The sequence below is a fragment of the Colletotrichum paranaense genome (assembly GCF_030867605.1).
Source record: "Colletotrichum paranaense strain IMI 384185 chromosome Unknown Scaffold_4.1, whole genome shotgun sequence".
NCBI lineage: Eukaryota > Fungi > Ascomycota > Sordariomycetes > Glomerellales > Glomerellaceae > Colletotrichum > Colletotrichum paranaense.
In genome coordinates, this window is record NW_026848962.1 from 1,044,424 (window position 1) to 1,072,047 (window position 27,624).

Here is a 27,624-nt window from a genome sequence, read left to right on the forward strand (position 1 = left end):
CCAACACCCCGGTCCGCCAATGGAAGCACTCGAATAGATGGCATGTCATCCCCAGTCAGCAAGATGCTCCTTAATCGGCTCGGCGTAGGGCCATCAAGCTGTCTTCGTTTTGATGCGGCCTTGCGACTCTTTGGCCGCGCGATACCGGGCATCGGCAACCCAATTTTAGCCGGGATCATTGGCTTTATATACCGACCATGCCACGAAAGAAAACACAAGTCACAGAAAGGCTACTCTGGTGCATTCATCGTGGCTCGATGCTTTGCAAGTTTCAGCTAGAGTGATATTCATTCGATTGTATTCCCTGTTTTACTCATACACTTTCTACACGCAAGTAACTTAAACGCGCTCATCATTGTGCCTGACTTCTTCCTCAACAACTTCAGAGCCGTCGACAGGATCGGTAATACCAGTCATCTTAGTAACAATCACAGCAGCGAACAAGTCGCCGCTAACGTTGGTGGCAGTGCGGAATCGATCGATGAACCAGTCGATGGCTACGACAACACCGTACATTCCGCTTGGGGGAATACCCACGCTCGATGAGATCATAACCGTCAAAACGAGGGAGGAGCTCGGGATTGGGGTGGTGCCGATGGAAGCCAGAGTCGACAGCAACAGGATGATGATGTAGTCGGCCGCGTTAAGGACATGACCCTGGGTCTGAGCGAGGAAAACCACTACAATCGGGAAGTAGATAGCGGTTCCGTCCATGTTCACGAGACAACCCAGGGGCACGGCGAACTTGGTGACCGTCTCGGGGACCTTGAGCGTCTGACGGCAGCACTTCATGGTGACGGCGAGGGTCGCTGCCGAGGACGCGGTTCCCCACGCCGTCAACCAGGCGGGCGAGCACTTGAACCAGAGGGTGTATGGGTTCTGGCGGGTGAAGGCGAAGAAGATAAGGGGGAGAATGATGAAGAGGTGCAAGAACATGGAGCTGATGGCGCCGCCCATGAGGATGCCGAGGTTCACGCCGATATCGTTAATGTCGAGTTTGAACATGTTTGGCAGAATCAGGAAGAAGACACCGATGGGGGCGAGCTTGATGAGGAAGGTAATGATGATCATGATGAGGGCCTCGACCTCGCGCGCCGCCTTGATGAGGGAGGATTGGCCGTCGCGGTTGTCGATGAGGTAGCCAATCACGACTGCGCTGACGAGCACGGCGAGGAGATGATCAGAGGCGAGGGCGTCGACGACATTGGCTGGGATGAGGGAGTTGAAGAGCTCGGTGACGGTGGCAGGAATGTCTTGATCTTTCCTCTCCTCGTAGGACTCCTGGTCTTTCGCGGACATGCTGTCCGTGGCGATGGACTCTGCCGAGGCGACTGTCATGAGGCGGGCCCAAACTTGGGAGGTCATGATGATAGAGTGGACGATGGCTACGATGGTTGTGATGACGTAGTAGCCGATTGTCCACTTTGCGAGCTTGGCACCGCCGTGGGAGATTTCCTTGAGCTTTTGGACGGCGAGGACCATTGCTGTCACGATGAGGGGCAGGACTGATTTATTGTTAGCTGCAACGCTCAACGTGTCTGATGCAGCCGCACAGGAGCAAGGACCAGCATACCCACGGCTTTCAGAGACCGCAACCAAAGGTTACCGGGGATGATGAGAATGGTCGTGGCGGCTGCGGGGATATCTGGGTGCGCAGTCTTTACGCCCAAACCGATACCGACGGCGATGGCGGCGGCAATGATGATCTGGACGGCGGAACCAGGCTCGATGACCGGGTGCCACCACGGTTTCTTCTCGTGGACCGACACCTCCGATGTGATGGAGGTCTGGTGCTGGACCTGATCCATCGAGGAGTTTGAGTTCTCTCGGACGGCCTTGTCGGCCGTGCCATACTCTGACTTCTCCATCTTGAGCTGCCTTGTGGACGGAGGTAATGTGTCTAGATGTTGGCGAAACAACGGGGTTGCCTGGAGACGGAGTCACAAGATACTGGACAACGAGCCGTACCAAGATCGCTACCACGCTGAGAGGAAGAAGGACGAGAGAAGAAGTTCCATCGACCCTGATCCGCGACTCGAGCGAGGGATATATACGTGAAGAACACCCGGCTCGTGGGTCATGCTGAACCTGGGTTGCACCGAGAGTCTTGTCTATCAGTGTGGCGAGCAGGGGCTGGCTAGCCTACGATGCCAAAGCTCTAATCGGCCATATCTTGGGAAGGGGCCGAATAAGAGGAAGCTCGCGTGGGCAATTCCGCTGGGGACTGGAGGGTGCGCCAGGCCACCAGGTTGGGGATTTCACCAAGGACGAGATAGGGCACGCGTATCTCTCACCCGCCAAGAAGGATATCAGAACTGGGGGAGGGCACAGCTGTTGGCATCTTTCACACGAAAGGAAGGTGTAAGAGGATCCATTCCATCCCCGCGTTACCCACCAGTCGCGCGTCGATGAAGGAGAGATGGGTCTTAGTGTCTTGGTCAATCCGCAGGTCTGGATTAAGACTGCAAGTCTCCTACACACGACCGTGCAAAGGGTTGGGCGACTGGCCACCGGCGTAGGACCTTGGAGAACGAGAAGGAAGTCAGACAGTACAGGTGCGTGCGTGACTGGGATGCTATGGGGTGGAAAACTGCGACGCAGCATTGGCAGAGGCAAGGTCGAATCGGAAGAGTGGGCTGGCCAGGAGAACTTTTCTGGATCGCCCAAAGGGAGGGTACCGGACGACAAGAGATAGGACAATGAAGCTTGACTGGCCGAGTCAGTTTGTCATGTCGGGATGGTCGTCTGGGTATTGGCCTTGGCTGGAAACACAACTTGGCGGTGACGACGGGGCTTTGCTGGTTATTATTCATCGAACGGTGAGAAGGTCGTTTGCGTGAGTATCATTGAGTATCAGATGCCTTCAGTGGTATGGTGCAAAGAGCCTCATACCTGGCTCGCATCGTTGCAACCTCAACTGACCGCTTGTAGCGTTGTCGCAGACACTTCGATTGATCCAGCTCGAAGCTCTCTCTCTCGCTTCCATTCCAGGTTCACCCCACAAACCGTGGGTCTCGTCGTCTCCCCATCTTGACAATTGTCAATGACAGCTCTGTCAAGGGCCTAAACTCGGCCTCCAGTTTGCAATCGCGTTGTCAGCTAGCAAAAAGCTCCACGGAGAGCAAAAGGATTCGGCGCGTCCAAGAAAACCAAGGCTCGTTACCAAGGTGCCCAGGGTGATTGCGCCCCGGTTGGCATCCGTCAGACATGACTCTCGGGCGACGTTGGTACGACCGCGGCCTCCGCCCATTGGTCCGCCACGGCGAATGCCGTGCCGCGCCGAGCCTTGCCGAGAGGCTCGGCGGAGGAGCGCGAGGACGAGGGTGAAGGGTCGGGCATGGGGCTCCGAGAAATTTGATTTGGGGGTGGAGAGGAGAGGGACCGTCGACAGAAAAACCAACGAGAGAAAAAAAAGTCTTGGCCGTGGCGCCGGAGCTCGTTTGCTTTCGACATTCCACCCACCTCCGCTCAGGAGTTCCGCTGAAAGCCACGCGTAGCCGTAGAAAAGCGTCGACTTGCACTGGTGGTCGGCAGGTCACCTTCGCGTGCTCCCTTTTGCTAAGATAGGGCGTGAAGTGATGCTTGGCCGATCCACGCCGGTCCGGACACAGATACCCTGGTTCATGTCTGTTTATTACGTACAGTGTAACGGAGTGCAGGGTACCAATGTGGGTAGCCGAGCACTGAGTGCTTTCGAGAAGACTACTGCAACGTCTGACCACTGACAGTCGAGGTGTTCAGTTTTGTCGCCCTGATATCTGGAATTTGACAGATAATGCTCGCCTTCGGGGTGTCGAATGCCTGTTTCTTGTCCTTTTGAGATGTCTTATTTATCTGCTTAAGGGAATTCGGGAGGCAATGAACTACAACGGGCCGAGTCCTGGCGTATGCAGGTCGAGCACGCGGCTCTTGGTTTGGGGAGCAGGCGACGGAGAGCCGGGGTTGGTTGCCGCTGCCGTGGAGCTCCATGTGGCCCCATCTCCCACAATAAGAAGGGATATCAATGGAAGACCGGGATGAATCCAACGCTCCAGCCTCAAAGAAAAAGGTGAGGTATACGGCGGGTTCCTGCTAGGTACAGTCTTGGAAGCGGTGTAGTCCATGTTGGCGTGGAGAGCCTAGGGACCCACGACAACCAGGCAAGAGACTCGACGAGAGCCTCTAGGTAGCATCGACCTCGAATTGTGCTCAAAAAGGCGTGGGCTTAGGCTGTGATGGAAGCCGGTCACCCTGCGGAAGGCAACGAAAAGTGGAAGGCATAATAGTAAGACGGACAGAGCCTCATCATGTTCTGGCGGCTAGTTGTTTCTGAAGCCCAAACACTTTGCTAAGCTGGCTCATATCGGAACCTGCCGATGACGCCCCAATGTAATCAGGGTATGACTTGCAGATAGCTGCTGCACTTTCATATCCTGCTGAGAGAATGGCACGAGAAACCTGCGGATAACAGAACAATGTCCATGCTACTGGGTCAGCAAATATCAAAAATAAAAACCCCAGCAAGACGGAAGCTAGCACGGCGATCCCGAACGAACGACGAGAGCAATTAGGAAATTATAGATTTGAAGTAAACATCAAGCTGTTGCAAATATTGTACCAGATTCGTCTCATCAGAACTGCAACTAAAGAAGAAGGAACAGCCACATGCGACAGTATAGGCAGGAAAGACTCAGCATGGTCATCAATCTAAACATGAGCTAAACTGATAAGCATTGCAATTCAAGAAGGCTGCTTCGTAACCCTTCAGCAGACGCCTTCAGACTTTGCCGTCGAGCGATTTCCTTCTCTGGCTCCGACCCAATGCGCAGTAGCTCATCGTCAGAGAACTGCGAGACTGTCGTAGGGTAGAAAATCTCTGGTAGGGGAGCCAAGATGTGACGTTCAATGACTTGTCTACACACGTTGTCCACGAATGTCTTCATCGCAACCTGAGAGATATAATTAGTGTCTTGAGCAGAGAGAAGACAAGGAGGATTTGAGTGCGTGCCTTGTAGTAAGCATTGAGACCTGTGAGAGCCTCCTCACATGCTTGCTGGTCCATACTGACGCAGAGTTTGGGTTGTAATTCTTCAACGAGAAGCTTTCTGTCACTAGCATCGCAAGTTCTTAGATCGTGCCCCCCAAGCATGGCGAGCGAGTCCTCTAGTAGGTCTTTCTGCGATGTGCTGCGCGCCTTTTGGATGTTGTCAGTGTAATAGTGATTGTAGGTAGTTGGATGGCGGTCCTCGTCCAAGAATATTTGCTCAAGCTCCTTAAATGCAGTCTTTCTAGAGAGCTCTAGCCGCTCTTGACAGAAACTGCCAATGTCTCTGCGCAGGCGATCCTCGTGGAAAAGCGTAGCCACCGCTACACTAATCCACTTTGAGACACACTCGAGAACAGTGGAAACATGGTATTTTGCGAGATAGCGCCACGGACTGGAGTGCTCATGAAATAGCTCAGCGAGTAAAATGTGGTTGTAGTTGCCAGGAAGCTCACGACCTCTGGTTTCGACGTAGGTCTGATCAAGATTAGCCGCTTTGACTTTGTTACCGATGAATAGTGCGGCAGATCAGAGGCTTACCTCCCTAATCCAGGAGACCATCTCGGTTCGTGTCACAAGGATTTGCCCGCTGCTAACGCTGTAACCATCCTCTGACCGGGGCGTAGGTGGATCGTCGGTGACTTCGCGTTTGTGACCTTGTTCACGGACTTTGGCTGCAAAAGCACCGTTCCGCTGATGGACCAAGGAGCGAAGTCTGCTTCCATTCTTTTTCTCGAAGAAGGTAGATTCTGAGCAGTGATAGTTCCCGTCTAGAGCCGCCTGAGCTAGCTGAAAGTAGCGCATACTAAGGTTGGTCATAAAAGATCGAATATCGCTGAGAGACCGTCGTTCAGGTCCCATGTCTTCGAGATCCTTTTCAAACAAGTCAAGTTTGCGTCTGATTTCCTCCTTCAGTTTGGGCAGCTCCCCCTCAAGGTGCTCATCCAAAAGCTCTTGCAAGAAAACTTTAAGGCTCTCAATGCCGACCCGGCTCATGTCGAGATTCTGAGCCTTCCAGGCTGGAGAAGAGAAGAAGTTCATCTCCCGTTCTGCGCGCTTGTTGTTGCCACTGCCGGTCTTCATCTCGGATGGACTGGGGTTTTTGAGAAGGAAGAAGCCGAGCTTGAGCTTAATAGCGTCCTTGTTCTTGGCGATGTTGGCGAGCTTGGCCTCAGCTCCAGCATTGATGAGATCGGGCTTGGTGATTATGCCGACAGTCCGCTGTCCATCTGGGTCATACTCGCGGGCGATCTTGATTATGCCTTGATTGGCAAAGTCGTTGCTGGCCTGAACCACAGCGAGGATGATGGTCCGGGTGCTCTTGAGATAGCTCCGAACCATAGCATGGACGGCTTCCACATCGGCTTGGGACTGTTCTTCGCTGGAGACCGAAATCAGGCCAGGGAGGTCAACAATGCTCAGTTGCAATCCTGTAGGGCCCGAAATCTCAATGCGCAGAGCATCAGATGCAAACGCAGCATCATCAGGAGAGTCGGTAAAGCCGCGTATCTCCATAAGCTTGGAGACCTCCTCAATGGCGGCGGGAAGGTCGGAGAGGTCTTCCTCCATCTCGCGCACATAGTTACTGAGAGTCTGTGCAATACCAGGCGGGCGAGAAGAGTGAGGCCGAATAGTGGCCTTCGCCATGAATGGCTCATTAGAGTGCCGTAGAACAATCTCCGTGGGAAATCGGGTACAGAGACCTTCTTGACGAGGGAAAGGCATGCCAGTAATGCCCTCTAGCACGGAACTTTTGCCTGCGGACTGGTCGCCACAGACGACAAGTTGAGGCAAGTCAATCAGGTCGCCAATACCATTGGCACGTAGTTTTTCGATCTGGTTGAGGCGATGGGTAGATCTCTGAGATCGCAGTCCAAGGGATGGAGCCGCGGGTTTGTTCAGGCTAGAGACGGCCATTTTCTTTGTTCTAACAATGGTTGTGGAAATGTGGAAATTTGTAGTGAGAGGCTCAGGCAGATAGACACTTTCAAGTCGATGGAAATGAAGTTGGAATCAAACAGAGGAAAGATAGGTGCATCCTCACTGCATAAATATTTCCATGGTTTCCAACATGTGCAATTGCTTTCTGAGCAGTCTTCACATGCGTTTACATGCGAGCTGTGGCATTGTAGGCCTCAACTGAAATGGCTAGCGGACGCCGAATCTATAGATTTGTCTAGACTTGTAAGAGAGTTCAGTTTCGGGAGCGGACCTGATTATGCAGTCACGAGGTAAAATTAATCACACCCATCTTATCTGTCGAAAACAAATTGTTATCTGCAGCGGTACACATATTTCATTGGCTATAGCCGATGTGTTCTTGCAACCGATGAACCAATACCCAATCCCGAGTTTGCTGCAAGGTATGAATATACATGCAGATGACGCAATTTGCGACGAACCTACGTTCTGGCATGTGATGATATGTTGACAGATTTAAGACAGGAGGCTCGTGCTAATCGGTGAGAATTTGGGTACTATTGTTCGTCATATGTTTGCGTTGGCGGTCTTTTGTTAGAAGAAAGTAGTTCCCTGATCAGTTGCCGAACGGCAGCAACCTGGAACCAGGATCTCTACTCAGGACGGTATAGGAGTCGCAGTTACGTCTAAATTCCATTGGTATGCAAAGTACCTTATGTATATACAAGATTCATATCGCTGTAATATCGCTGGATATTGGTCTAAGGCGCGCCCTGCGGTTCAAAGATTCGATATGGGTTTGCCCTTGCCGAGATCGATAGATTCACCAGAGATGCTTGGTCATGGGGTATGATGAAAGATACCTCAACAAACTGAAAACAGGCTCTGCGACTGGAGGTTTAAGAAATGGATACTGGAAGTCAAATTGGAAGTTCGGGAATGCGACATTACAGAGCATCACACAGGTGACTGAGTTATCCCACTATCACAGATTTGGCTTTCCGCAACATGTCCGAAAGAACAGTGAATGTTGATAAGCTCGTCTGTCGTGAGTTGTGATGGGATCATCCAATGAATAAGGTTCTTGGTGTCTTGACGTCGGAGGCCCACCCGAGCTAAAGTATAGAGCAAATACTATCTCGCGAGTGAACTCCAACCTGATCATGTGGGAAAAGCGCTTACGTCGCGGTGAGGTCTGAGATGTCGAGCCCGAAGCGACTCAATCTCAGACTCAGTCCCGAGGACAACCACCCGTTCATCCCCATCACCTGATTCTACATCACTCGTCGTCCGCTTAATGCCGAAACGGAGCTTAACATCTTTCAACTCTTTCGAGAAAATCTCGCTTCCCCCGATACTGCAAGGTTTCCCAAGTTCATGTAGCCTGCTGCTCGTGCTGGTCGTTACCACGAACTGAAGGAAACTATTTCCAGCCGAACATCCGTTTCGGTGTAATGCCCTCCACCCAAGGATGTACACTGTCAGCGTGACTACCAGGCACGAAACATACGGGGCATAGAATTGCCACGGCTCGCTGAAGCTGTAGATGTTTGCACCGGCGAGTGCCTCAACAGGCTGACTGTTGACCCATAGAGGCCCAGCCGACATTTGATTTAACGACACGGTGGAGATCACGACATCCTGTAGATATCTCTCGATCGATTGGGGGCTGATATCAAGTGTCGGGTTGAACTTATCCTCGAGTCCAATGTAAGGGCTTCCTGCGGCAAGGGAGCCAGGTCCGGGCTTAATCCATGGTAGTTCGACACCATATCTTTCATCTCGGTCTTTGACGCATTAGGAACAGGTAGACTGATTTGGTCGCGTCCTCACTTACATAGAAATACACCGCCGACCATGGCATCTACGGCAGCTTTCCTGATAGCAAATGCTTGGGCACGTGTGAAGTTTCTCGTGAGCTCTTGCTGATTTATGGGCGAGTCATAAGCTGTTTCGTATCTGTAATCGAAAAAGTACGTTGCAAATTCTTTCTGAACCGGTGCTTCGTCCGTCCATATCGGTGAAGTTTTGAGGACCTCAGTCTGAATCTCGCGGGTGCCATTTTGAGAGTTAGAAATAGTAAAGTTGTAGGTAGCAAGCTTCATTGTGCAATCCATTGTCCTGCGACCATCCGGAATGCACTGCCCGTCCTTTATTGTATCCCAAGTTATGACAAGAGTGTTGTTGTACACGAAGGACTGGTCCGAGTATGCCCCGTTTTCAGTGTAGAACACGTCTCGAGTGCAAGGATTTAGGGGTGGGTGTTTCTGCTTTGTTGGCTTCGGTTGATTGCAATCGAACTTCGGTCCATCAAAGACCAAGTTGTAGGCACAAGGACCAGTGCAAGGCGAAGCAAAATGTACCGGCTCGCCAAGACTGATGACAAGGGAGGCAGTTTGTCTCAAGTTTGGTCGTATCTCATCTCTAAAGTATCATAGATCCAATCAGCTAGTAAAGATTTGGTCATGGTGGATTATATACTAACACGTAGACAAGATCCTTATCAGGCTCCATCAACGAGAGCCGCATAAAGTCTCTGGCACTCCCGTTTCCCCAGTCGCTGATATCCAGTGTCGGCACATTCGTCAAAGTGACCGGCAACACCGCATTTTCAAACTCAACTGTCAGCGCACCAGGCGGGAAGACGACAGTAACTGGGATCATGAAGCAGAGAAACGCGATCAACCAGAGCTCGGGTGCGCTAGTCAAAAGCTCCGACCGGAACAAGTTCCACGGACTCAGAACCAGGGTTACAAGCTTATCGATTGTGTATGCTCTGAGTGCTTTGCGACGGAGGAGTCGCCACAGAGTCTGGTCGTAAGCTACTGCGATGCCACTGAGAAGACAAATCTCGACGGCGATGGCAAGAAAGTTAGCTAAAGCAGCCTGTAAGTTCTGACTGAAGCCAGACGTTGCAACAGGCTGACCGTCCAAAAGGATGAAGAAGGCCATGTGAGTGGCCATAAATCCCAAAGCTGGTAGACCGGAGACTTGTCGGCATTGAAGTAGCTGTGGTTGCGCCGCTTATTCAGGTAGAAAGGCCACCCATACCTAGTACGTAGAAAGCTATCATCTGCCAGACGACTCTACCCGAGCATCTCCGACGGCCCTTTAGTATTACTTTGCTGCTACCCTTCTCTGCTGCTGGAAGCATTTCGACATGTTCTGGCCCTGTGGTATTGTTTGCACTGCGAGTTTCGACGGGTACAGGAGGTTCTTCATCTTCGCTGTCTGCCAATGAAACGCTGTATGCAGTGTTGGATGAAAGGTTTGCTGAAGTCCTTGGACTCAAAGAAGCCGCTTGATCGGTGGCACGGGTCATGGTGTTAGTGCTGGCTATGCTAGTCATTCTGTCCTGTGTGAGAAGAGAATCTCCTGAGGATAGGTTCTACTGCATAGGGACGGGGATCAGACGAGAGATTAGAGGAGACGGCGGGACAATATCTATGAAGGCTTCAAAGACGAGGCTGTGATGATGGTCTCGTTCAGTGGCGGGCAGATTACACGCGAGCTGCCGTCGACAGCACATGACTTCATATTCTGCATGACACCCTCTTACAGTCTTCCCGTTTGAGTAGACCGGTGAGAAAGGTTTGATGGCGAAGAATTAAACTAGCCACTGAAGAGGTTGTTCTGACCTGCAGTCAGCGAAGGTGCGATAAGCTACATGGGCCAATCATCACAAGGCCACAGCCTAAACCGACGAATTGCTCGAAAGCTGAAGGGGCTGTGTAGATAATGTACAGAAGTCCAATGTTGTGGTACAGCCAAGCTGAACGTGTCTAATATCTGAATCGCCAAGTTGGTTAAGGTGTTGCGATAACTTTTAGACATGGAATCAAGCATTCCGTGCACTCGTAGTGCCATTGACCCTTTCCTTGACTTGAGCATTGATCCTCTTCATCTCCCGTGCCAACGGAAGAAAATCGCTTTCTTGCTGTGTCGCAGTCTCAATACCTTGGGCGACGCGGTCCAGCAAATGCAGATCCTCAATCACGTCGCCGGGGCTGGGGGCATTCATGGCGTTGCTCGCCAGATGGGCATAGGCGGTGTGCGCTCGGTAGGCGCCAAGGATGTACGAGATTGCCTCCGCCGCGGGGAACTTCCAGATGTGGAGCATATTATACGTCAGGTTGAGGATTCGACGCGAGGCTCGGGTTGAGAAGTCCGTCCTGGGCACGTTGTTGTCGGTGCAGACTGGTACAGGGCAGTTTGAGTTTAGGAGAGTAGCTTTCCGCAGCATAAAAATGATGGAGGTGTAGCCGGTTAGAACCAGGCCTGCCAACATCCACAGATCCATGTGGTTGTCGCCTGATCGTCCGATCCAGTCTTCCTGTAGCGGTGTTAATAGACTCGAACCCCATCGGATAGAGCAGTGCTGCAGGTTGTGAGGTTGACTTACGATTCCCCATTCATCAAATAGTACTTCTATCTCGTGGCACAGAGGCTCGATGGCCGCGACAGCTTCTGACTCGTTCTCGAGTCCTTCAAGCGTTTGGAAGAAGCGGATCAGAATGAACGCGAGTCGGCTGCGAAAGAGAAATGATATCGTCGAAACCTGAGCACCTTCCTCCGGGGGTAAGTCGAGTGATAGCCATGGTAAATTTACCTGCCACTTATCGAGGCTTGGATATAGAGTCGCCGGCTTGTTATAGATCAAGTGGTAGAAGAGGTCCGTTTGAATGAGCTCCCACATGCCCTTGCGGTCTTCGTCAGTGCTGGGACAACCGGTGGCCACAAAGTAGTCATTACTGTCGAGACTGTGCATCTGGAGTCCTTTGGCGTACTCGCAAGCCAATTGGTGCAGTTCTAGACTCATTTCGAAGTCATAAGACTCTGCTGCAATGCCGGTCTGTAGATCTGCTTAGTGACGGTACCCGTGGCACGTAAGACGAGTACAAGGAGGTGATAGAGGGGCATACCATGAAGATAGCAGCAATAAAATCAGTGATCGAACCGGTGGCTTCCTTCTGCCAGCATGGCATAGTCCTAAGACAGCACAGGTAGAGCTTCCGCGCGTATCTGCCGTCTGGGCTGTGGTATGACCTCGTGTTCAGGATGTAGCATCCCCGCCACAGAATGACATAGTAAATGATGAGGATGCAGGGGTCGATGGTGACATGCCTCATCAAGAGCATATCTGGTATTAATTCGACAGTTTTCCTATCCACGAGGCTGAGAAATGTCTCAGTGGGACTGTAGGTGAAGTAATCTAACATGACTGTCAGTGTCGCGGAGGCACTGAGTTCGTATGATTCTTACTGTGAATCCAGGTTCGTGCCTTCTCGAGAGAAATGTCAATACCCTCGGTTGCCATGGTGTTGTGACCCATGGTACGTCGAAGTCTTTGCTCTCGCACACGATCGAACGTGTCACCAAGAGTTGCAGCAACGTCTAGCACAGCGGGATGGCGCGAGCCTTCAGATCCATGGGGCCTAAGAGATGGTAATATGTCCCGCTCGTGATAGGGTGTGTTCCTAGCATCGGCCCTAGATGGTGGACTTAGAGGTGAAGCCGAGTGGCTCGATCGATCCCGGGCTCGGGGTGAGTAGGGCTCTGGGGAGCCAGACTCGTCAGAAGCTTGTCGATGATATGATCCTGAAGCGGTAGGGTTGGCACTTGACGCTGTACGATTATTCTCAATACGTTCTAAACGGTCAAGGATGAGTGACAGAGTAGCATTGTCAGTGCTCCTGGGGGTTGGGGTATCAGTCATGTGCTTTTCTGAAATGGCCTGAATTTGATGATAGCTTGAAGTTAGGCTCACCTTGGGTGATCGGCCTCTCTCTTGGTACGTTTCCTAGGCCTTCTCTGAGGGTACTGGCATGACAGGTCTAATGTACTACATCGCTCACAAATGGGTGTGTCACGACTACATCTAAGCTGGGAGGGTATAAGCATGGCACAAGTTGCAAGCGGACTGACAGGACAACGTACCTTTTTGCTGCGACAATTCGTACACTACCAATGAAATGTAAGTTTCATGCCATCAGACCCATAAGAGCTCCCAGCTATGCTAGGGTGTACGCTTCAAAGAATCGCCTGATGAGGACCTTGAACCGGGCAGGGCTTGGGATACTCGAATTGAATTTGATGGAAAATGCGGGCTTACCGAAAGGCCGTTCAAAACCACAACTTCTTGCCGCTCCATGGGCACCAAGGTCCCGAATCTACAGCGCGTGGAATGCCGAGGCTGTGATTCCAGATGGGCTTTGGATAAGGGAATACAAATGACAGAGCCGCAACTGGCTCGGAGTATCCAAGGGTCTCAGTGCATACGGACGCACCGATCAGCTTTTGTTGTCGAAGATGGGGGGGAAACCGGATGACACGCGCCAGCGCCTTACGGGCCTCAAAACTGCAAGCCAGTGTAGCTTAGGTAGGGTTCTCCACACACGATCTCACTTCAGAGTCATGAACGGTGTGGAACTTGGCGCATGTTCGGACATGTTTCTCGGAAGAAACGACACAGTGACCGCGGACTGCCACGAGCTTGGCTTCGTCGAATTGGCCTTGCCCCAATTGGGACCGCCTACGGCGCTCTTCCCATCCTTGGCAGCTGTGACGTGCCGCGGTTCTCGTCTCTGAGTGGAAGATGGGCCCTCCAGACCCACCTAATCGGTCTTTCGCATTTTCCGAAAGTGCGGCACCGTCTTCAGCACGCTCCTTCCTGGCCGTGGTCGGTTCGCCGGAACGCCTTCCGGATCGACGACGTCCAAAGGCATTTCGCACTTTCCGAGAACACAACCTGCATCTTCTCCACCAACACACAATTGCGGATGGAACTCAATTCGAATTTCAAACACAGTCATGGAAACTCTCTCTATTCTTCTTTCCACGAGACAAGAGAACTTGTTCAATGTCGACGACGATACAAAGACCCGGGCACCTCCTTGATGGTTTAACTTGGGGATGTCAATGGTAGAGATTCACTTCACGGTCCACTTTTCCATCTTTCCTACACATCTACTCTGACTAAGATTCAGCCCGAATTATATCTCCCAACCATAAGTCTTACGGTGTAGAGCTTACGCGAGTGGTCCCAAAGTCTGCCTCCCACCGGCACCGAGAATAGTTGCAAAATGCCGGCACCCGCGATCTTGGACCCCGGTCCTCATGCGAATGAACCCCATGCATCCACATTCGACGGCATCGGAAGCGTCCCGATCCTAATAGATGCCGAAGAAGCTGAAGAAGAAGTCCATGACTTGGCTAGGCGCCTAACCTCGGCGTCTCATGGAGGAGGTCATAACCTATTTCCTGAGCCATCCGACGCCACACTCGATCCAAAGAGCGACAAATTCGACGCTCGAAGATGGGCCGCAGCTTTCTATAGGCTCCAGACCAATGCTCTTCTCGGAAATGCACCCAATACGGTGGGTCTTGCTTTTAAGGATTTGCAAGTCTATGGCTTGGGAACGACTACGGACTATCAGAAGACTGTTGGCAACTTCTTTTTGGAGGCTGCCGCCTTAATTTCCTGGTTATCGTCCTCAGGAAAGAAGCAGCGCATCGACATTTTGCACGACTTGGAAGGCGTCATTCAAAGTGGAGAGATGCTTGCGGTGCTTGGTCCACCCGGCTCTGGCTGTACAACGTTGCTCAAGACTATCGCTGGCGAGACCCACGGCTTCTATATCGCTGATGGAGCAACCATTAACTATCAAGGCATCTCCCCGAAAGAGATGAAAACATCGTTCAAAGGAGAAGCAATCTACACTGCAGAATTCGACCATCACTTTCCCTACCTAACTGTCGGGGAAACCCTCTACTTTGCAGCTCGCGCACGGTGCCCCCAGAATATGGGACTTCCGCATGGAATCTCCGAGCACCAGTACGCGGAGCACCTTCGTGACGTCGTCATGGCACTTTTGGGTATCTCACACACGAAGGAAACGCGGGTTGGAGACGACTTTGTCCGTGGTGAGGAGCTCGCGTCTTTGATAACTCTAAGGCAACCTAGACTAAATCTTCGTAGGGGTTAGCGGAGGCGAGCGGAAGAGGGTCAGTATCGCGGAGGCCGTCTTGAGCTATTCTCCTCTTCAATGCTGGGACAATAGCACGCGAGGTCTCGATTCTGCCAATGCAATCGAGTTCTGTCGAACCCTCCGCATGCAGGCAGACGTTTTCGGTTGCAGCTCCTCTGTGGCCATTTACCAAGCACCCCAGGAAGCCTATGAAGTAAGTTTTATCTCTTGTTCCCCTGCTCTGCCATTCTTGCTTTTATCGCTAAATGCTTATTTTCGCCGCTGGGATGTTTCGTTACTCATCATATGGACAGCTTTTTGACAAAGTCATCGTCCTTTACGAAGGCCGCCAGATCTTCTTCGGGAAATCCACCGATGCGAAAGCCTATTTCGAAAATCTTGGTTTCCTGTGTCCGGAGCAGAAGACCACTGCCGACTTCCTGACTTCAATGACAAGCTCTTCCGAGAGAATTGTGCAACCCGAGTGGAAAGGCCGAACACCGCCGCGGAGTCCTGAAGAGTTTGCTCAAGCTTGGAAAGATAGCCAGCACCGCCGAAACCTGTTGGAGGAGATCGATTCGTTCGAGCAGCAGTACCCTTTTGGCGGAGATACGCACAAGAAGTTTTCGGCCACTCGACGAGCGCATCAGTCCAAAGCGCAGCGATCTTCGTCACCATATACGTTGTCCTACGTGCAGCAAATCAGCCTCAATCTGTGGCGCAGCTTCAAACTACTGATTAGCGAGCCGTGGATGACCATCACAATGTTGACGACCAATTTCTTCGAATCTCTCATTATCTCAAGCATCTTCTACAACTTGGCACCAAACTCTTCCAGTCTCTACAACCGTAATCTTCTGATATTCTACACCATTCTCATCAATGCTATGGGTAGCATTATGGAGATTCTCACGCTCTATGGAAAGAGAAAGATCATCGAGAAGCATGCCAGATACGCACTCTATCATCCAAGTGCTGAGGCCGTTGCCGCAATGCTCGTCGACTTACCGTACAAGATGATCAACGCGCTGTTCATCAATGTGCCAATCTATTTTATGACGAATTTACGGCGCGAGTCAGCCGGGCCTTTTTTCTTCTTCCTATTGTTCTCTTTCACTATCACAGTCTCCATGTCCATGATCTTTCGATTCCTCGGCTCCGTTACCAAGACGACCTCGCAAGCTCTGGCGCCCTCAGCTATCATCCTGCTGGCACTGATGCTGTTCAGCGGCTTTGCTATGCCTCAGTCATACCTTAGCGACTGGATTGGATGGATTCGCTGGATCAACCCCGTCTTCTACGCGCAAGAAGGTCTCGCACTAAACGAATTCGTTGGACGCAATTTCACCTGCTCGCAATTTGTCCCGACAGGACCCGGTTACGCGACTGCTACATTGGATGAACGTGTCTGTGATATTGGTGGAGCGATGCCGGGTTCCAATTCCGTAAATGGTGAAGAGCACCTTCGAGTCGTCTATGGGTTCCTGGCCGGTCATCGCTGGAGAAATTTTGGCATCTTGGTTGCCATCACCATCTTCTTCATGTCTCTTTATCTTGTCGCCGTCGAGCTGGTTTCATCTGAGAGATCCAAGGGCGAAGTGTTGCTTTTCAAGCGTAGGGCGCTGAAGAGTGCCAAGAAAGGTCATGATGATATCGAGACATTGGGAGGAAACCCGTCGCAGCCAACGATACAGGTAGATGACGACAGCGATAACTCAGACCTCGCGAAGCAAACGTCTGTGTTTCATTGGAACGACGTCTGCTACGATGTGCAAGTCAAAGGCGAGGCCCGCAGGATCCTTGATCACTGTGACGGCTGGGTGAAGCCCGGGACGTTGACAGCACTGATGGTGGGTTCCTGCCTTATTCCTGATTGGCTGCCAGACATGGCTAACATACGTATCATCACAGGGAGTTTCGGGAGCTGGTAAGACGAGCCTTTTAGATGTTCTGGCCAGTCGTGTCACCATGGGTGTTGTTAGTGGAGAGATGCTCGTCGACGGGCAGCTACGAGACTCTTCGTTCCAACGCAAGACGGGATACGTCACACAGCAGGACCTTCACCTCCACACAGCGACGGTAAGAGAAGCGTTGAGTTTCAGTGCTCTACTACGACAACCTAAGCGGTATAGCCGAGAAGAGAAGTTGGCCTACGTGGACACAGTGATTGATCTCCTCGGCATGCAGGAGTATGCAGAGGCTGTGATTGGGGACCTGGGCGAGGGGCTTAACGTTGAACAACGTAAACGTTTGACCATTGGAGTAGAGCTAGCTGCCCGACCACAGCTGCTGCTTTTCCTGGACGAACCAACATCGGGTCTCGACAGTCAGACATCGTGGTCAATCTGTGATTTGATGGAGAAGCTGACGAGGAATGGGCAAGCGATTCTCTGTACAATACATCAACCTTCGGCATCGCTATTCCAGAGGTTCGATCGGTTGTTGTTGCTTGCCAGAGGTGGACGGACGGTGTACTTCGGCGACATTGGCAAGAACTCACACATTCTCATCGATTATCTCAGCCGGCACGGAGCTCCAGCCTACCAACCTGGATCCAACCCTGCCGAGTACATGCTGGAGGTGATTGGGGCAGCACCGAAGGCGCATACCGATATCGACTGGCCTGCCGTATGGAGGCAAAGCAACGAATACCAGGCCGTTCAGACCGAGCTTGCGAGGTTATCATCACATGCAGACGAGAAAGGGGCCACATCTACAACAGCAGATCATGATGCATCTACGTACGCGGAGTTCGCTGCAGGTTTTGGTGTGCAGATACGACAGGTGACGAGACGAGTCTTCCAGCAGTACTGGCGCAGTCCTTCGTATATCTTTTCTAAGTCCATCTTGACGTTCGGTTCGGTAAGCGCTATTTGCAGAGCATTGAGTCGAGTACGCCACAAGAAAGCTGACTGACGCGGACAGGCCTTGTTCATTGGGCTTACGCTCCTCGGCGGTAACAATACCGAACGCGGTCTCCGGAATCAGATGTTTGGCGTTTACATCTTTCTCTTCATCTTCAGCCAGATGGTGCAGCAGATCATGCCGGTCTTTGTCTCTCAGCGTACCATGTACGAAGCCCGCGAGCGGCCGGCGAAATCGTATTCTTGGATGGCATTTATGGGTGCTAATGTCATCGTCGAGATGTTTTGGAACTCTGTAAGTGAACATCATACGCAACGCAAAGCCCTTGCCTGACGCCAAACTCTATACTAACAATTGGGCGGCTAGATCATGGCCATCTTCTCGTTCCTGTTCTGGTTTTATCCCATGAGACTCGATCGCAACGCCGAATGGACAGATTCCGTTCACTCGCGCGGCATGACGCTTTTTCTCATCTGCTGGGTCTTCTTTTTGTTCTCGAGCACGTTTGCGCATCTTATGATTGCTGGTCTTGGCAGCGCCGAGGTTGCGGGTGGCATCATGAATTTGCTTTTCATTCTCATGTTTGCTTTCTGCGGGTAAGTGCATTCCAACCTTGAGCTGCCACAATTTGTCCTACTCGGGGTGACTTGAGAAATTTGATCGAAAAAAACTGACGATGGCAAAAGTGTATTGGCTGGCCCGAATGAATTGCCGGGTTTCTGGATCTTCATGTATCGCGTCAACCCGTTCACCTATATTGTAGAGGGTTTCCTCAGCGTCGGCCTCGCCAATGCACCGGTGGTATGCAGCGCTTCTGAGCTGTTGGAGTTCGCCGCACCCGCTAATGGCACCTGTGGTGAGTATATGGCTGCGTATATACTGGAGAAGGGCGGCTACTTGGTGGATGCCGGTACGAACGCTTGCCAGTACTGCGGCATGGCCGATACGAATGCGTTCTTGTCGAGCATGAACATGAGCTTCGACAACAGGTGGCGCGACTTTGGTTTCATTTGGGTATTTTGCGTATTCAATGTCGCTACGGCGGCGGCTTTGTACTGGGCCGTCAGGGTTCCAAAGAATGATTTCAAGAGTCACAACTCGGGCAAGGCCTGAAGTAAAGTAGAAGGATAGAAAACATTGGGAAAGTAGAGACGGATGAACAGAGTATTCAATCTTGGTACCATTCCGGCAAATGGCAATTTGGGGAAGAAGTCTCACGATTGAGGGGACTTGGAGTAGCCAAGGAGGGACTCGATGGTGCGTCGAATAATGCAGATAATCAATTCATGCAGGCTGTAGTACATTACAATGAAGATAGAATCGTTACACATCGACGCCGTACAGGTATGAAATGGAAAGAGGAAAACAAACGAAATAGTACAACAACCGCAGTTACGCCTTCCACCACCTGCTCGCTTGGTTCTAGAAAGTAAGACACAGTAGACCTCTCTACTCCTGCCATCCGGCCATGGAGCTCGCCATCTCCCAGTCTCCGCTCGCCACTTGCCGCCAGCTAGACGAGATCTGACACTCCTCGGCCTCGAGCTCGTTGTTGTCATTCATGCGGAAGATGGTGACGTCGCAGCAGATGGACATGGCCATGAGGCCGACCTCGCAGACGTGGGGCTTGTGCATCTTGAAGCTCATGGGCGGGTCGGCGTGTTCCTTGAGCATCTCCTTAAGGGTGGGCTCAGAGCGCTCCGAGTAGACCTCGGCGTCGCCAAAGAGGAGCGGGTTGCACATGATGGCGCCTTTGCCAATGTACTTCAGGGCGCTCTTGGGCTTGTGGCAGAGGGCGCCCCAGAGGAGCGTTTCCATCTCGATTGCCTTTGCGTGGTTGCGGAGCTTGATCGTGTTGAGAGGTCCTTCTTCTTCCGAGTCGTCTTCTTCGTCGGTGTCGTAGTGGCGCATTTGCTTGGGACCGCTCGACTCCTTCTTCTCCTTCTTGGATTTGCTCGACTTCTTCTTCTTCTTCTTTTCAACGCCGTCGGGAGAGCCGACTTCTTCGGACTTCTTTTCGCGGCGGGCTAGTTGTTTGCCTTCGAGGTTTGCGTCGTCGGCGATGCCGGAGAATTGGGGCTTCTTCTTCTTTTGCTTCTGCTCGGCGCCTGGACCGTGGGGGGAGGGGTCTGTTGTAAGACCTAGGACGGAAGGCATTTTGGTTGGTTGGATTGGTTGTGTTGGTTGTCTTGTTCTTCAGTTGTTATGGATATAGGTATCCCTTTTGGAATCGCTAGATGCCGCTATGATATGCTCCGGATAATCGTGAACTCGTCAACTCGTTTGCTCGCTGTGTGTGTGGGTGAGAGTAGTGGTTGGTGTAAGCGGGTGTGAAGCTACGGAATCATAGCACTAAGACGGGGACGCAGGCTACTAAAGGCGATGGGAAAGGGGGCATGCATCATACGTCGTTCTCTGTGCTTCAGTCACGCGGTCCCTGCGCAGACGACAGACGTTGACGTCCATGTCCCAGAGTTTTCCCAGTGCTTCATTCACTTTGCTGGCCGAATCTTGGAATTTTCCTGCTTTGATGCACCGAGTGTGACGTCAGCCGTCGTGGCCGCACGGCGCGTTGGTGGATGAGAAACAGGGTTTCATAGGCGGGCAGCACGTCGTTCGCGGGGGAAGAGCTGGGAGAGCTCTGTGGCTACTCTTCCCACGCAGCAAATACCCGGTGCCAATTGGGGGCTGACTGTACAACGGGGGGCCACAGCGGCGAGCCCCGCACTGCGATCGATATGACATCAGGTCCTGCGGGATGCAACTATGCGGCGATCTCTTAGACTTTTTCAGGAGTCCAGAACGCTGACTCAGCTGGATTTTGCAGGGTAGGGCCAGGGGATATCCCTGGTTTGGGGGACGAACAGGGCAGAGGATGAGGGAGGAAGATGTCAGTTCTAGTGAGGGACCACGCAACAAGATTCTAGCCTTTGGTTGATATGTGTGTGGTTGAATCTGCTGCTGCCGCATAGCCGCTAACATTCTTACCTAGGTAGTTGGCGACGCATGAAAACTAACGGTCTCCCACACCCTGAGGTGAACTGGACTAAACTGTTACCGTGTCTAGCGAGGCCGTTGGATTGAAGCGGGTTTCAGAGCTACTTGACGTCTACCGTCTTTGACCAAAAAGTCCCCCGCACCCGTTTGGCAGTGGAACAATTCGGAAATACTTCCATCGATGAGTTCAGCCACCTGTGAGACTCTTCAGCTTGAAAAGCTGCCAACAGACGCGCTCTGTGCCCACATATTTCGGACAAATCATTGGAGGCGAAGATGACGGACGAACGAAAGGCTGTGAGAGGGAGCTTCTCTAACGACCAGAAAACACCAAAAACATGGCATTTTCGGTTCTAGAGTCCCACTCAGCTCGCAGGGCATCAAGCAGTCTGTCGCGTGGCCATAACATCCAATCACTTCAACATCCTGCTCATTCAAATCCCCATTTTGCATTTTGGAATTGATACTGGTTCAAGGCGCGCGGTAAGCCAGGTTTCAAGAGGCCTTCACTGGGTTATTATCCCTCTTCGAGAGGGATTTCGTCTCGCCGACTCTGAGCTTTCGAAGCTTACCGAGCGACCTTTCTCTTTGAGGAATTGGAAGGCAATATCATTCGAAAAGTGACAGCAGCCGACTGGCTCGTTCATCCCGAGTAGAAACCCGGGGCTTAGCCGGAGTAGCCCGAACGTAAGTGGGGCGGACTGCGGAGTAATGCCGAAAGGCAACCACGGGATTTCACCGCGCGGTACCAACAACGCATTTGCTGGTCCGACCCTGTGCCGGTGCGGGGAATCCCATGGCTTGCGATCTTTCAAGAAGGATTCCGAGAAAAAAGCTCGCGCAACCCGGAAAAGTAGAGGCCCCAGGATCGAAAGTCCATGCTGACTGACGCAACGAGTGAAAAATGGAGTCTTCCAAGTTCACTACTGCTCGGTAAGTGATTCAAAAATAACTTCGCAACGTGACTCTACGCGCGTGGCTGATACTTCCGGTTTTGAAGGTCGAACCTTTCGCCGGATAGTTGGGATACTCACGTCCATGTGTTCGACGCATCAATAGGGCCCTTTGCGCCCGGCAGATCTTACACGCCCGCTCGGGCGACGGCACAACAGCTCTTGGATTTCAGTTCCAGTCTAACCCGGGCAACACCTCTCAACATCGTCCTTGTTCAACCATCGCCGTACGGAAGCGATAATACAGTGCTTTTGCGTTCGATGAAAAGCGTGCACGACGGTGGCAGTCGCATCGTCCGGGGTATCGCCGTGGTGGACATTGAGAAGATTTCTGACGCAAATCTCATGGAACTGCATGATGCGGGCATTCGCGGGTTGAGAATCAACAAGCAAGCAGATGGCAAGTCGACAGATCTCAACGCACTTAAAGACACTATTTTGCAGACCGCTTCGAGGATTCAATACCTCCCAGGCTGGAAGATTCAGCTATTTTGCGCTCCTGCTATGTGGGAAGGTGAGACTCACTTTTAGCTGGAATTCGAGGTAGAGCGAAGACTAAAGAACGAAACAGACTTGTATGACACAATAGTCGCCCTTCCAGTTCAAGTTATTGCAGATCACGTCGGCGGGATGCGAGCTCTATCCAAATTGCAGCTCAACGCAGCAACTAGCAGCGTAGACGATCCCACGAAGCAGCCCGGATTCGAAGCTCTTGTTAAACTCGCAAGAGCCTCAAAGGTCATTGTCAAGCTTTCGGGATTCTATCGACTATCTGATAGGACGGAATCCGGTTGCGATGATATGGAGCCAATTGTCAAGGCCTTGGTTGAGGCGGTTCCGCATCGCTTGGTTTGGGGCAGCGACTGGCCTCATACTGGGGAGGGTAAAGATCGTGTGAATCGAGGCTTGGAGGCGGTGGAAGAGTTTAGAGAGATTGACGACGCCCGGATCATCCAAAACTTGAGAAAGTGGGTTGAGGACGAGAAGGCGTGGATGGGTTTAATGGTTCAGAACCCCGCGGGATTTTATGCTTGAGCAGAGCTGTGCTTATTGGTCATGCTAGTGTCGTGGTAGAGCAAACTTCATACGATCTCATCGGATAATGAATTGGCGGTAGGCAAAGAGCTACATCGGGACCCGGCGTGGCCCTCATTGAAATTAATCGATGTTCTGAAAATTACTCCACGTGGCCATGTTGTATTTCACCCAAAACTGTAGAAGAGTTTGTGGATCTCCTAGAGACGTCGTTGGCCCGATGAACGGACGGCTTAAGTCCGACGGCTTCTTCGCAAACGTCAGCGGGCTAGTCTGCTGGGGACTGAAACCTACAAACCAGGGGCATAAGCAACTCGCATGAAGCTAAACTAGCTTGATATCAATGGAAGAGGTCATAAGTTACCACCTCATGCTCGACTGTTGTAAAACGACTAGTAAGTGAAGCCATCTCGATAGTCTATTGTACAGCCTTTGTCATCAGAACGTATCGACCATGATATGTGATCTCAAATGGCTTCACAAGAACCTGACTGATCTCGGTCTAAGCCATTAGTACTGAGTTACCTATGTCTAGAATTTGAAGCTCGGAAAAAGGCATGTTGGCAGCTCGCAGCCCCAGCTCTGTTGAGAAGACCCATCGCAACGGACTGCCAAATTTTACGGCCGTTAAGTCCGATGATTGGTATGGGCAACTCTCTCCCCATCAACGTTGACGGACTCCGAGAACCCGCTGGGGCTACCCATGTTGCCCAGTGTCGTGGATCATCATGGAATTTACTTGATCTTCCATCTCAGTTGCCGACGGAGAATATCTAAGAATCTTCGTGCATCTAATTGAGTATTGAGGCTCATGGGATCGAGTAAGTTTTCAAGAAAATTGGGACTTTGACACTATGCTTATCCGCGCTTTACATGTACGCATTAAGTCGTCGCCATATTGCCACCCTGATGGCAGGCTTGTAATGTCTCACAGCGCCTAGCTCGAGATCGATTAATTACTAAGACCTTTCCACATGCTCGCTTCCGGGTCCGAAGTGGGCCCCGGGTCTGGGGGGATGGCGATCCACGCTAGGTAGTCTGCAACTGGGCCCCGCGAAGTGCCGCGTTGCATCCCAAGATCCGCAGTACCTGCGGACGAATATCGACCCGCATCTGCCCATTTCCAGGATTTCATCGTCGAAGTCCAGAAAGTGTTCCAACGTCATGGTGAAAGCACGGGGCACAAGCGGCCCCGATGGTGGACAGTTGATTCTTGCCGCTTGGCAATGAAACCCTGCATGCGTTCTCGGACTTTGTTCCTATACCCGGGTTGCAGAGTTTCTACTCACCGCTTGGAGCTGCTCCACGGGTGGCTTCACATGGCAAAGGTTGATATAAAGGCGAGCATTTTCAACGCAGTTCAGTTTGTCCCATTGCACAATTCCATTCAAAACAAGAAAAGGCACTAGTCCATCGTACCATTATTAGCTCAACCAAAACCTCACCATCAAGTACCTCTTGCCATACCCCACAGTTTGAACTCATCTCACGATGTCCGGCCTTCAAACCCTCTTCGCGCCGGCTCCCGAGCCCAAAACTGAGCTCGGTCGATACCGCGTTCTGTCCACCACCGCAGGTGTCAGGGTTTCCCCCCTCTGCCTGGGTGCAATGTCCATCGGCTCTGCGTGGTCGTCGTTCATGGGTTCCATGGAAAAGGAGGACTCTTTCAAGCTTCTCGACGCATTTGTCGATGCCGGCGGCAACTTCATCGACACCGCCAACAACTACCAGAACGAGGAGTCCGAGGAGATTCTGGGAGAATGGATGACCGACAGGAAGAACCGGGACACCATGTTCATTGCAACCAAGTTCACGACGCAGTACCGCAAACAGGCGCTCGGACCCGGAAAATGTGTCAATTATTCTGGCAACCACAAGAAATCGCTGCACCTCTCGGTCCGGGATTCCCTCAGAAAGCTGCAGACGGACTACATTGACCTGCTCTACATCCACTGGTGGGATTGGACGACCTCTGTCGAGGAGCTGATGGACTCGCTCCACATTCTGGTCGAGCAGGGTAAGGTCCTGTATCTCGGCGTTTCTGATACACCCGCTTGGGTCGTTTCCGCTGCGAACACCTACGCCAAGGCGCATGGGAAGACCCAGTTCTCCGTCTACCAGGGTCGCTGGAACGTTCTCATCCGCGACATGGAGCGGGACATCATCCCCATGGCTCGCCACTTTGGCATGGCCCTCTGCCCCTGGGACGTCCTCGGCGGCGGTAAGCTGCAGTCTAAGAAGCAGCTCGAGGAGCGCAAGAAGGCTGGCGAGGGCCTGCGTGCCATGTTTGGAGGGGATCAATCCGAGGATCAACGCAAGGCTAGCGAGGTTCTTGAGGAAGTTGCCAAGGAGCATGGCATTGAGAGCATTCAACAGATTGCCTTGGCGTACGTTATGCAAAAGGCGCGCTACGTTTTCCCGATTGTTGGTGGTCGCAAGGTGGAACACTTGCAAGATAATATCAAGGCCTTGAGCATTCATCTCACTGGGGAGCAGATCAAGAAGATTGAGAGCTTCAAGGAGTTTGATATCGGGTTCCCAATGAACTTCATCCTTGAGGATCCTAGAGAGGGCGGTGCAACGGCGCCATTGGTAGCTGCTTCTGCTCCGATGGCGTGGCAGTCTCAGGGTAAGCCGATTGGGCACGAGTAGAAATAGCACCTTGAGAGTTTGTGCAGTTGAAACATTAAGATCAATAATCTTACGGTTCATCAAGAACTGAGTGGTCCTTGTTCATTAGCACTATCTTGATATCATCTGAATGGCCCGTTCGTGTATGTTGTCTCGTCAAATCATAAATCTCAGCAACCGGCTAAGCTATCGCGCTTCCGTCTGACCGCTTAGGGTCTCATTTCTTCCGGATATCCGGTGTTTTGGATATCAATGTCTTCTGTGAGTCCACAGTTGAGCCTGATGATGTGGAAGAGGCACCAGCAGTAGACATTGAGGCGCCTGACGAGACAATAGGAATTTTGTCTTCCTCAGGTTGCGCCATAGGTCTTTCTGATGCTCTCTCCGATCTCCTAACAGTGCTCCGAACCCTCATTTTGATAGCTTCGGGAAGATACTTAGTCTTGATTGCTGTGTCACGCAGCAGAACACGCAATACGGGAATAGTCGATGCCATGATCGTAATGGCTGTCTCAGCCCCGGCCCAAACGGCCAACTCTGCTCCCCCATCTGTAACCTGCATTAGACGAATAACGATTCTATAATAAGGGTCTTTACTTACGAGAGAAATCACCAGTGGTATCATTTACTGAGCGCATATATGATGCTTTGACAAACGCCGCTATTCCGGCCCTATTCAAGTGCGTTAGAAATCAATGATAGGTCTTCATCGGAGTGAGAAACTTACAACATTCCCATACTCAAAGCCACAGATACACCGATCTTCTCCTTCCTGCTCAAAGTAAGACCAGATGACTCCTCGGCCGGCCTGGGCCGCATAAGAATGAGCCATGGGATGATTGATAAGGCAATGTCGAGGAGGCCAGAGTATACTGGTAAGACTTAGCATAGCTCAGGAAGACTAGGGTAGAACATGCTGGACATTATCTTACCACTAACGAAGATTCCGAATGAAACAACCCACTTGAGATCGTAGCAGGTTCCGTCCGCGAATGGCTTCCATCTCTTCTCCAACGGGACACACCCAACCCAAAACGACAAGGAGGAAAATGCAAAGAGAACGTTCATGGAAATGATGGAAAACCATACAAAGGCCTTTTTCCACCCATCGCACATTCGTAATAGCGATATAGCGAACGCAGTCTTGCTCCAGACTTGACCGACAAAAGAGCACGTAATGGAAGAAAGGCCGACGATAGCTAATACTGTAATGTTGTCGACGGTGATAGGGAAGTCGGGTCGGCCGAATCGGGATTTGATGATGAACTCATTGAGGGCGGCATCTGATGCTAGGACCAGCTATGCAGCAACTGTCAACACTGGAATAGTGACGAGACTCTTCAAGTTATGAGAGTTCTTACCCAGGAGGCAACCAGGATAACGTCCTCGATTCGGATCTTTGTATACGTGTAGGATATCTTGCAGTATATCCTCAATCCAAGAAACACTGCCGAGAGAACGACTAGTGTCCATAAGACCGTTTGAATATTCTCAGCTTGGGCGGTATCGTCGGCGCGGATATTGAGGACCAACAGCGTCGTATCCAACTCGGATCTTGTCAAGTACGTCTGATTGGCAGCTCTGGCCACAGAGCCCAGCTCTTTGATCTGGCTTCTTGAACAGTGCTCACATCCTTGTGGTGGCACTACGGCCATATTCGATGTTCCGATGTGGATGTCGGTTGCGAGAGCGGCAGCGACACCTTCATGGCATGGACAGTTAGCACATGTCCGATATATCTGACAGCGCGGAACGTTGGATCTTATAAGATCGACTGAATATGAAGCGTCGTACACGGAGAACACACCAACCCTCTTATCCTTCAAGAAACAGGCAAGTGGCGCCGTTTCATTATGTATTAGTATATGAGCTCCACGTGGGGACCAGTGGGCCACGAGGAGAACTGACAAGCTTCTGCCAGGATGACCATGACTGATCAAGCCCTGGATTCGAAAGCTTCGCATCGCAGCATCGAGCGGACACACGCGCGTCCGATTAAGATCCACAGTCCGCTTGCTGTCGCTGCCACTGAATAAAGAGGCGAAGCCCGGGCCAACATCTCTTACTTGGAGATATTGAGGCTCCGTGCGCCCGGGGGCTTGGAAATATGAATGGAAGACAACCTAAAAGCCTCGCTCTCATAGGACGGCACCTTTCCTCGGCGTACCATACGAGGATTTCCTTGTGCCAAGACGAGGGCGGCTCTTGGACCTCTTCTTCGTCTTGACTTTTC

The 27,624-nt window shown here is 51.7% G+C and overlaps 9 protein-coding genes across 9 annotated transcripts; 3 read left to right on the top strand and 6 right to left on the bottom strand.

Moving 5' to 3' along the window:
* Nucleotides 1-339: 339 nt before the first annotated feature.
* On the bottom strand, nt 340-1,868 carry CPAR01_05325 (Sodium:dicarboxylate symporter family protein; the record flags this gene model as incomplete). Its single annotated transcript, XM_060489604.1, has 2 exons — nt 340-1,505; nt 1,574-1,868. The coding sequence occupies 2 exons, from the start codon at nt 1,866-1,868 to the stop codon at nt 340-342; spliced, it is 1,461 nt and encodes a 486-aa protein (XP_060351070.1).
* A 3,050-nt stretch (nt 1,869-4,918) lies between these two features.
* Nucleotides 4,919-6,940, bottom strand: CPAR01_05326 (vacuolar sorting protein VPS1; the record flags this gene model as incomplete). The annotated part of the gene is made up of 2 exons (XM_060489605.1): nt 4,919-5,500; nt 5,564-6,940. The coding sequence occupies 2 exons, from the start codon at nt 6,938-6,940 to the stop codon at nt 4,919-4,921; spliced, it is 1,959 nt and encodes a 652-aa protein (XP_060351071.1).
* A 1,164-nt stretch (nt 6,941-8,104) lies between these two features.
* Nucleotides 8,105-10,292, bottom strand: CPAR01_05327 (uncharacterized protein; the record flags this gene model as incomplete). Its single annotated transcript, XM_060489606.1, has 5 exons — nt 8,105-8,300; nt 8,454-8,730; nt 8,781-9,367; nt 9,429-9,933; nt 9,995-10,292. The coding sequence occupies 5 exons, from the start codon at nt 10,290-10,292 to the stop codon at nt 8,105-8,107; spliced, it is 1,863 nt and encodes a 620-aa protein (XP_060351072.1).
* A 489-nt stretch (nt 10,293-10,781) lies between these two features.
* On the bottom strand, nt 10,782-13,392 carry CPAR01_05328 (uncharacterized protein; the record flags this gene model as incomplete). Its single annotated transcript, XM_060489607.1, has 8 exons — nt 10,782-11,276; nt 11,346-11,795; nt 11,866-12,155; nt 12,206-12,677; nt 12,799-12,826; nt 12,881-12,887; nt 13,231-13,301; nt 13,349-13,392. The coding sequence occupies 8 exons, from the start codon at nt 13,390-13,392 to the stop codon at nt 10,782-10,784; spliced, it is 1,857 nt and encodes a 618-aa protein (XP_060351073.1).
* A 633-nt stretch (nt 13,393-14,025) lies between these two features.
* On the top strand, nt 14,026-18,888 carry CPAR01_05329 (ABC-2 type transporter; the record flags this gene model as incomplete). The annotated part of the gene is made up of 7 exons (XM_060489608.1): nt 14,026-14,866; nt 14,922-15,124; nt 15,225-16,760; nt 16,822-17,772; nt 17,836-18,069; nt 18,142-18,371; nt 18,462-18,888. 7 exons carry the CDS (start codon nt 14,026-14,028, stop codon nt 18,886-18,888), a joined length of 4,422 nt encoding a protein of 1,473 aa, XP_060351074.1.
* A 336-nt stretch (nt 18,889-19,224) lies between these two features.
* CPAR01_05330 (uncharacterized protein) lies at nt 19,225-19,932 on the bottom strand (the record flags this gene model as incomplete). Its single annotated transcript, XM_060489609.1, has 1 exon — nt 19,225-19,932. The coding sequence occupies one exon, from the start codon at nt 19,930-19,932 to the stop codon at nt 19,225-19,227; it is 708 nt and encodes a 235-aa protein (XP_060351075.1).
* Nucleotides 19,933-21,676: 1,744 nt separating this feature from the next.
* Nucleotides 21,677-22,760, top strand: CPAR01_05331 (uncharacterized protein; the record flags this gene model as incomplete). Its single annotated transcript, XM_060489610.1, has 3 exons — nt 21,677-21,705; nt 21,773-22,239; nt 22,297-22,760. The coding sequence occupies 3 exons, from the start codon at nt 21,677-21,679 to the stop codon at nt 22,758-22,760; spliced, it is 960 nt and encodes a 319-aa protein (XP_060351076.1).
* Nucleotides 22,761-24,251: 1,491 nt separating this feature from the next.
* Nucleotides 24,252-25,412, top strand: CPAR01_05332 (aryl-alcohol dehydrogenase AAD14; the record flags this gene model as incomplete). Its single annotated transcript, XM_060489611.1, has 1 exon — nt 24,252-25,412. One exon carries the CDS (start codon nt 24,252-24,254, stop codon nt 25,410-25,412), a length of 1,161 nt encoding a protein of 386 aa, XP_060351077.1.
* Nucleotides 25,413-25,608: 196 nt separating this feature from the next.
* On the bottom strand, nt 25,609-27,321 carry CPAR01_05333 (uncharacterized protein; the record flags this gene model as incomplete). Its single annotated transcript, XM_060489612.1, has 6 exons — nt 25,609-25,940; nt 25,993-26,063; nt 26,119-26,263; nt 26,324-26,690; nt 26,753-27,093; nt 27,300-27,321. The coding sequence occupies 6 exons, from the start codon at nt 27,319-27,321 to the stop codon at nt 25,609-25,611; spliced, it is 1,278 nt and encodes a 425-aa protein (XP_060351078.1).
* Between the last annotated feature and the right edge of the window lie 303 nt (nt 27,322-27,624).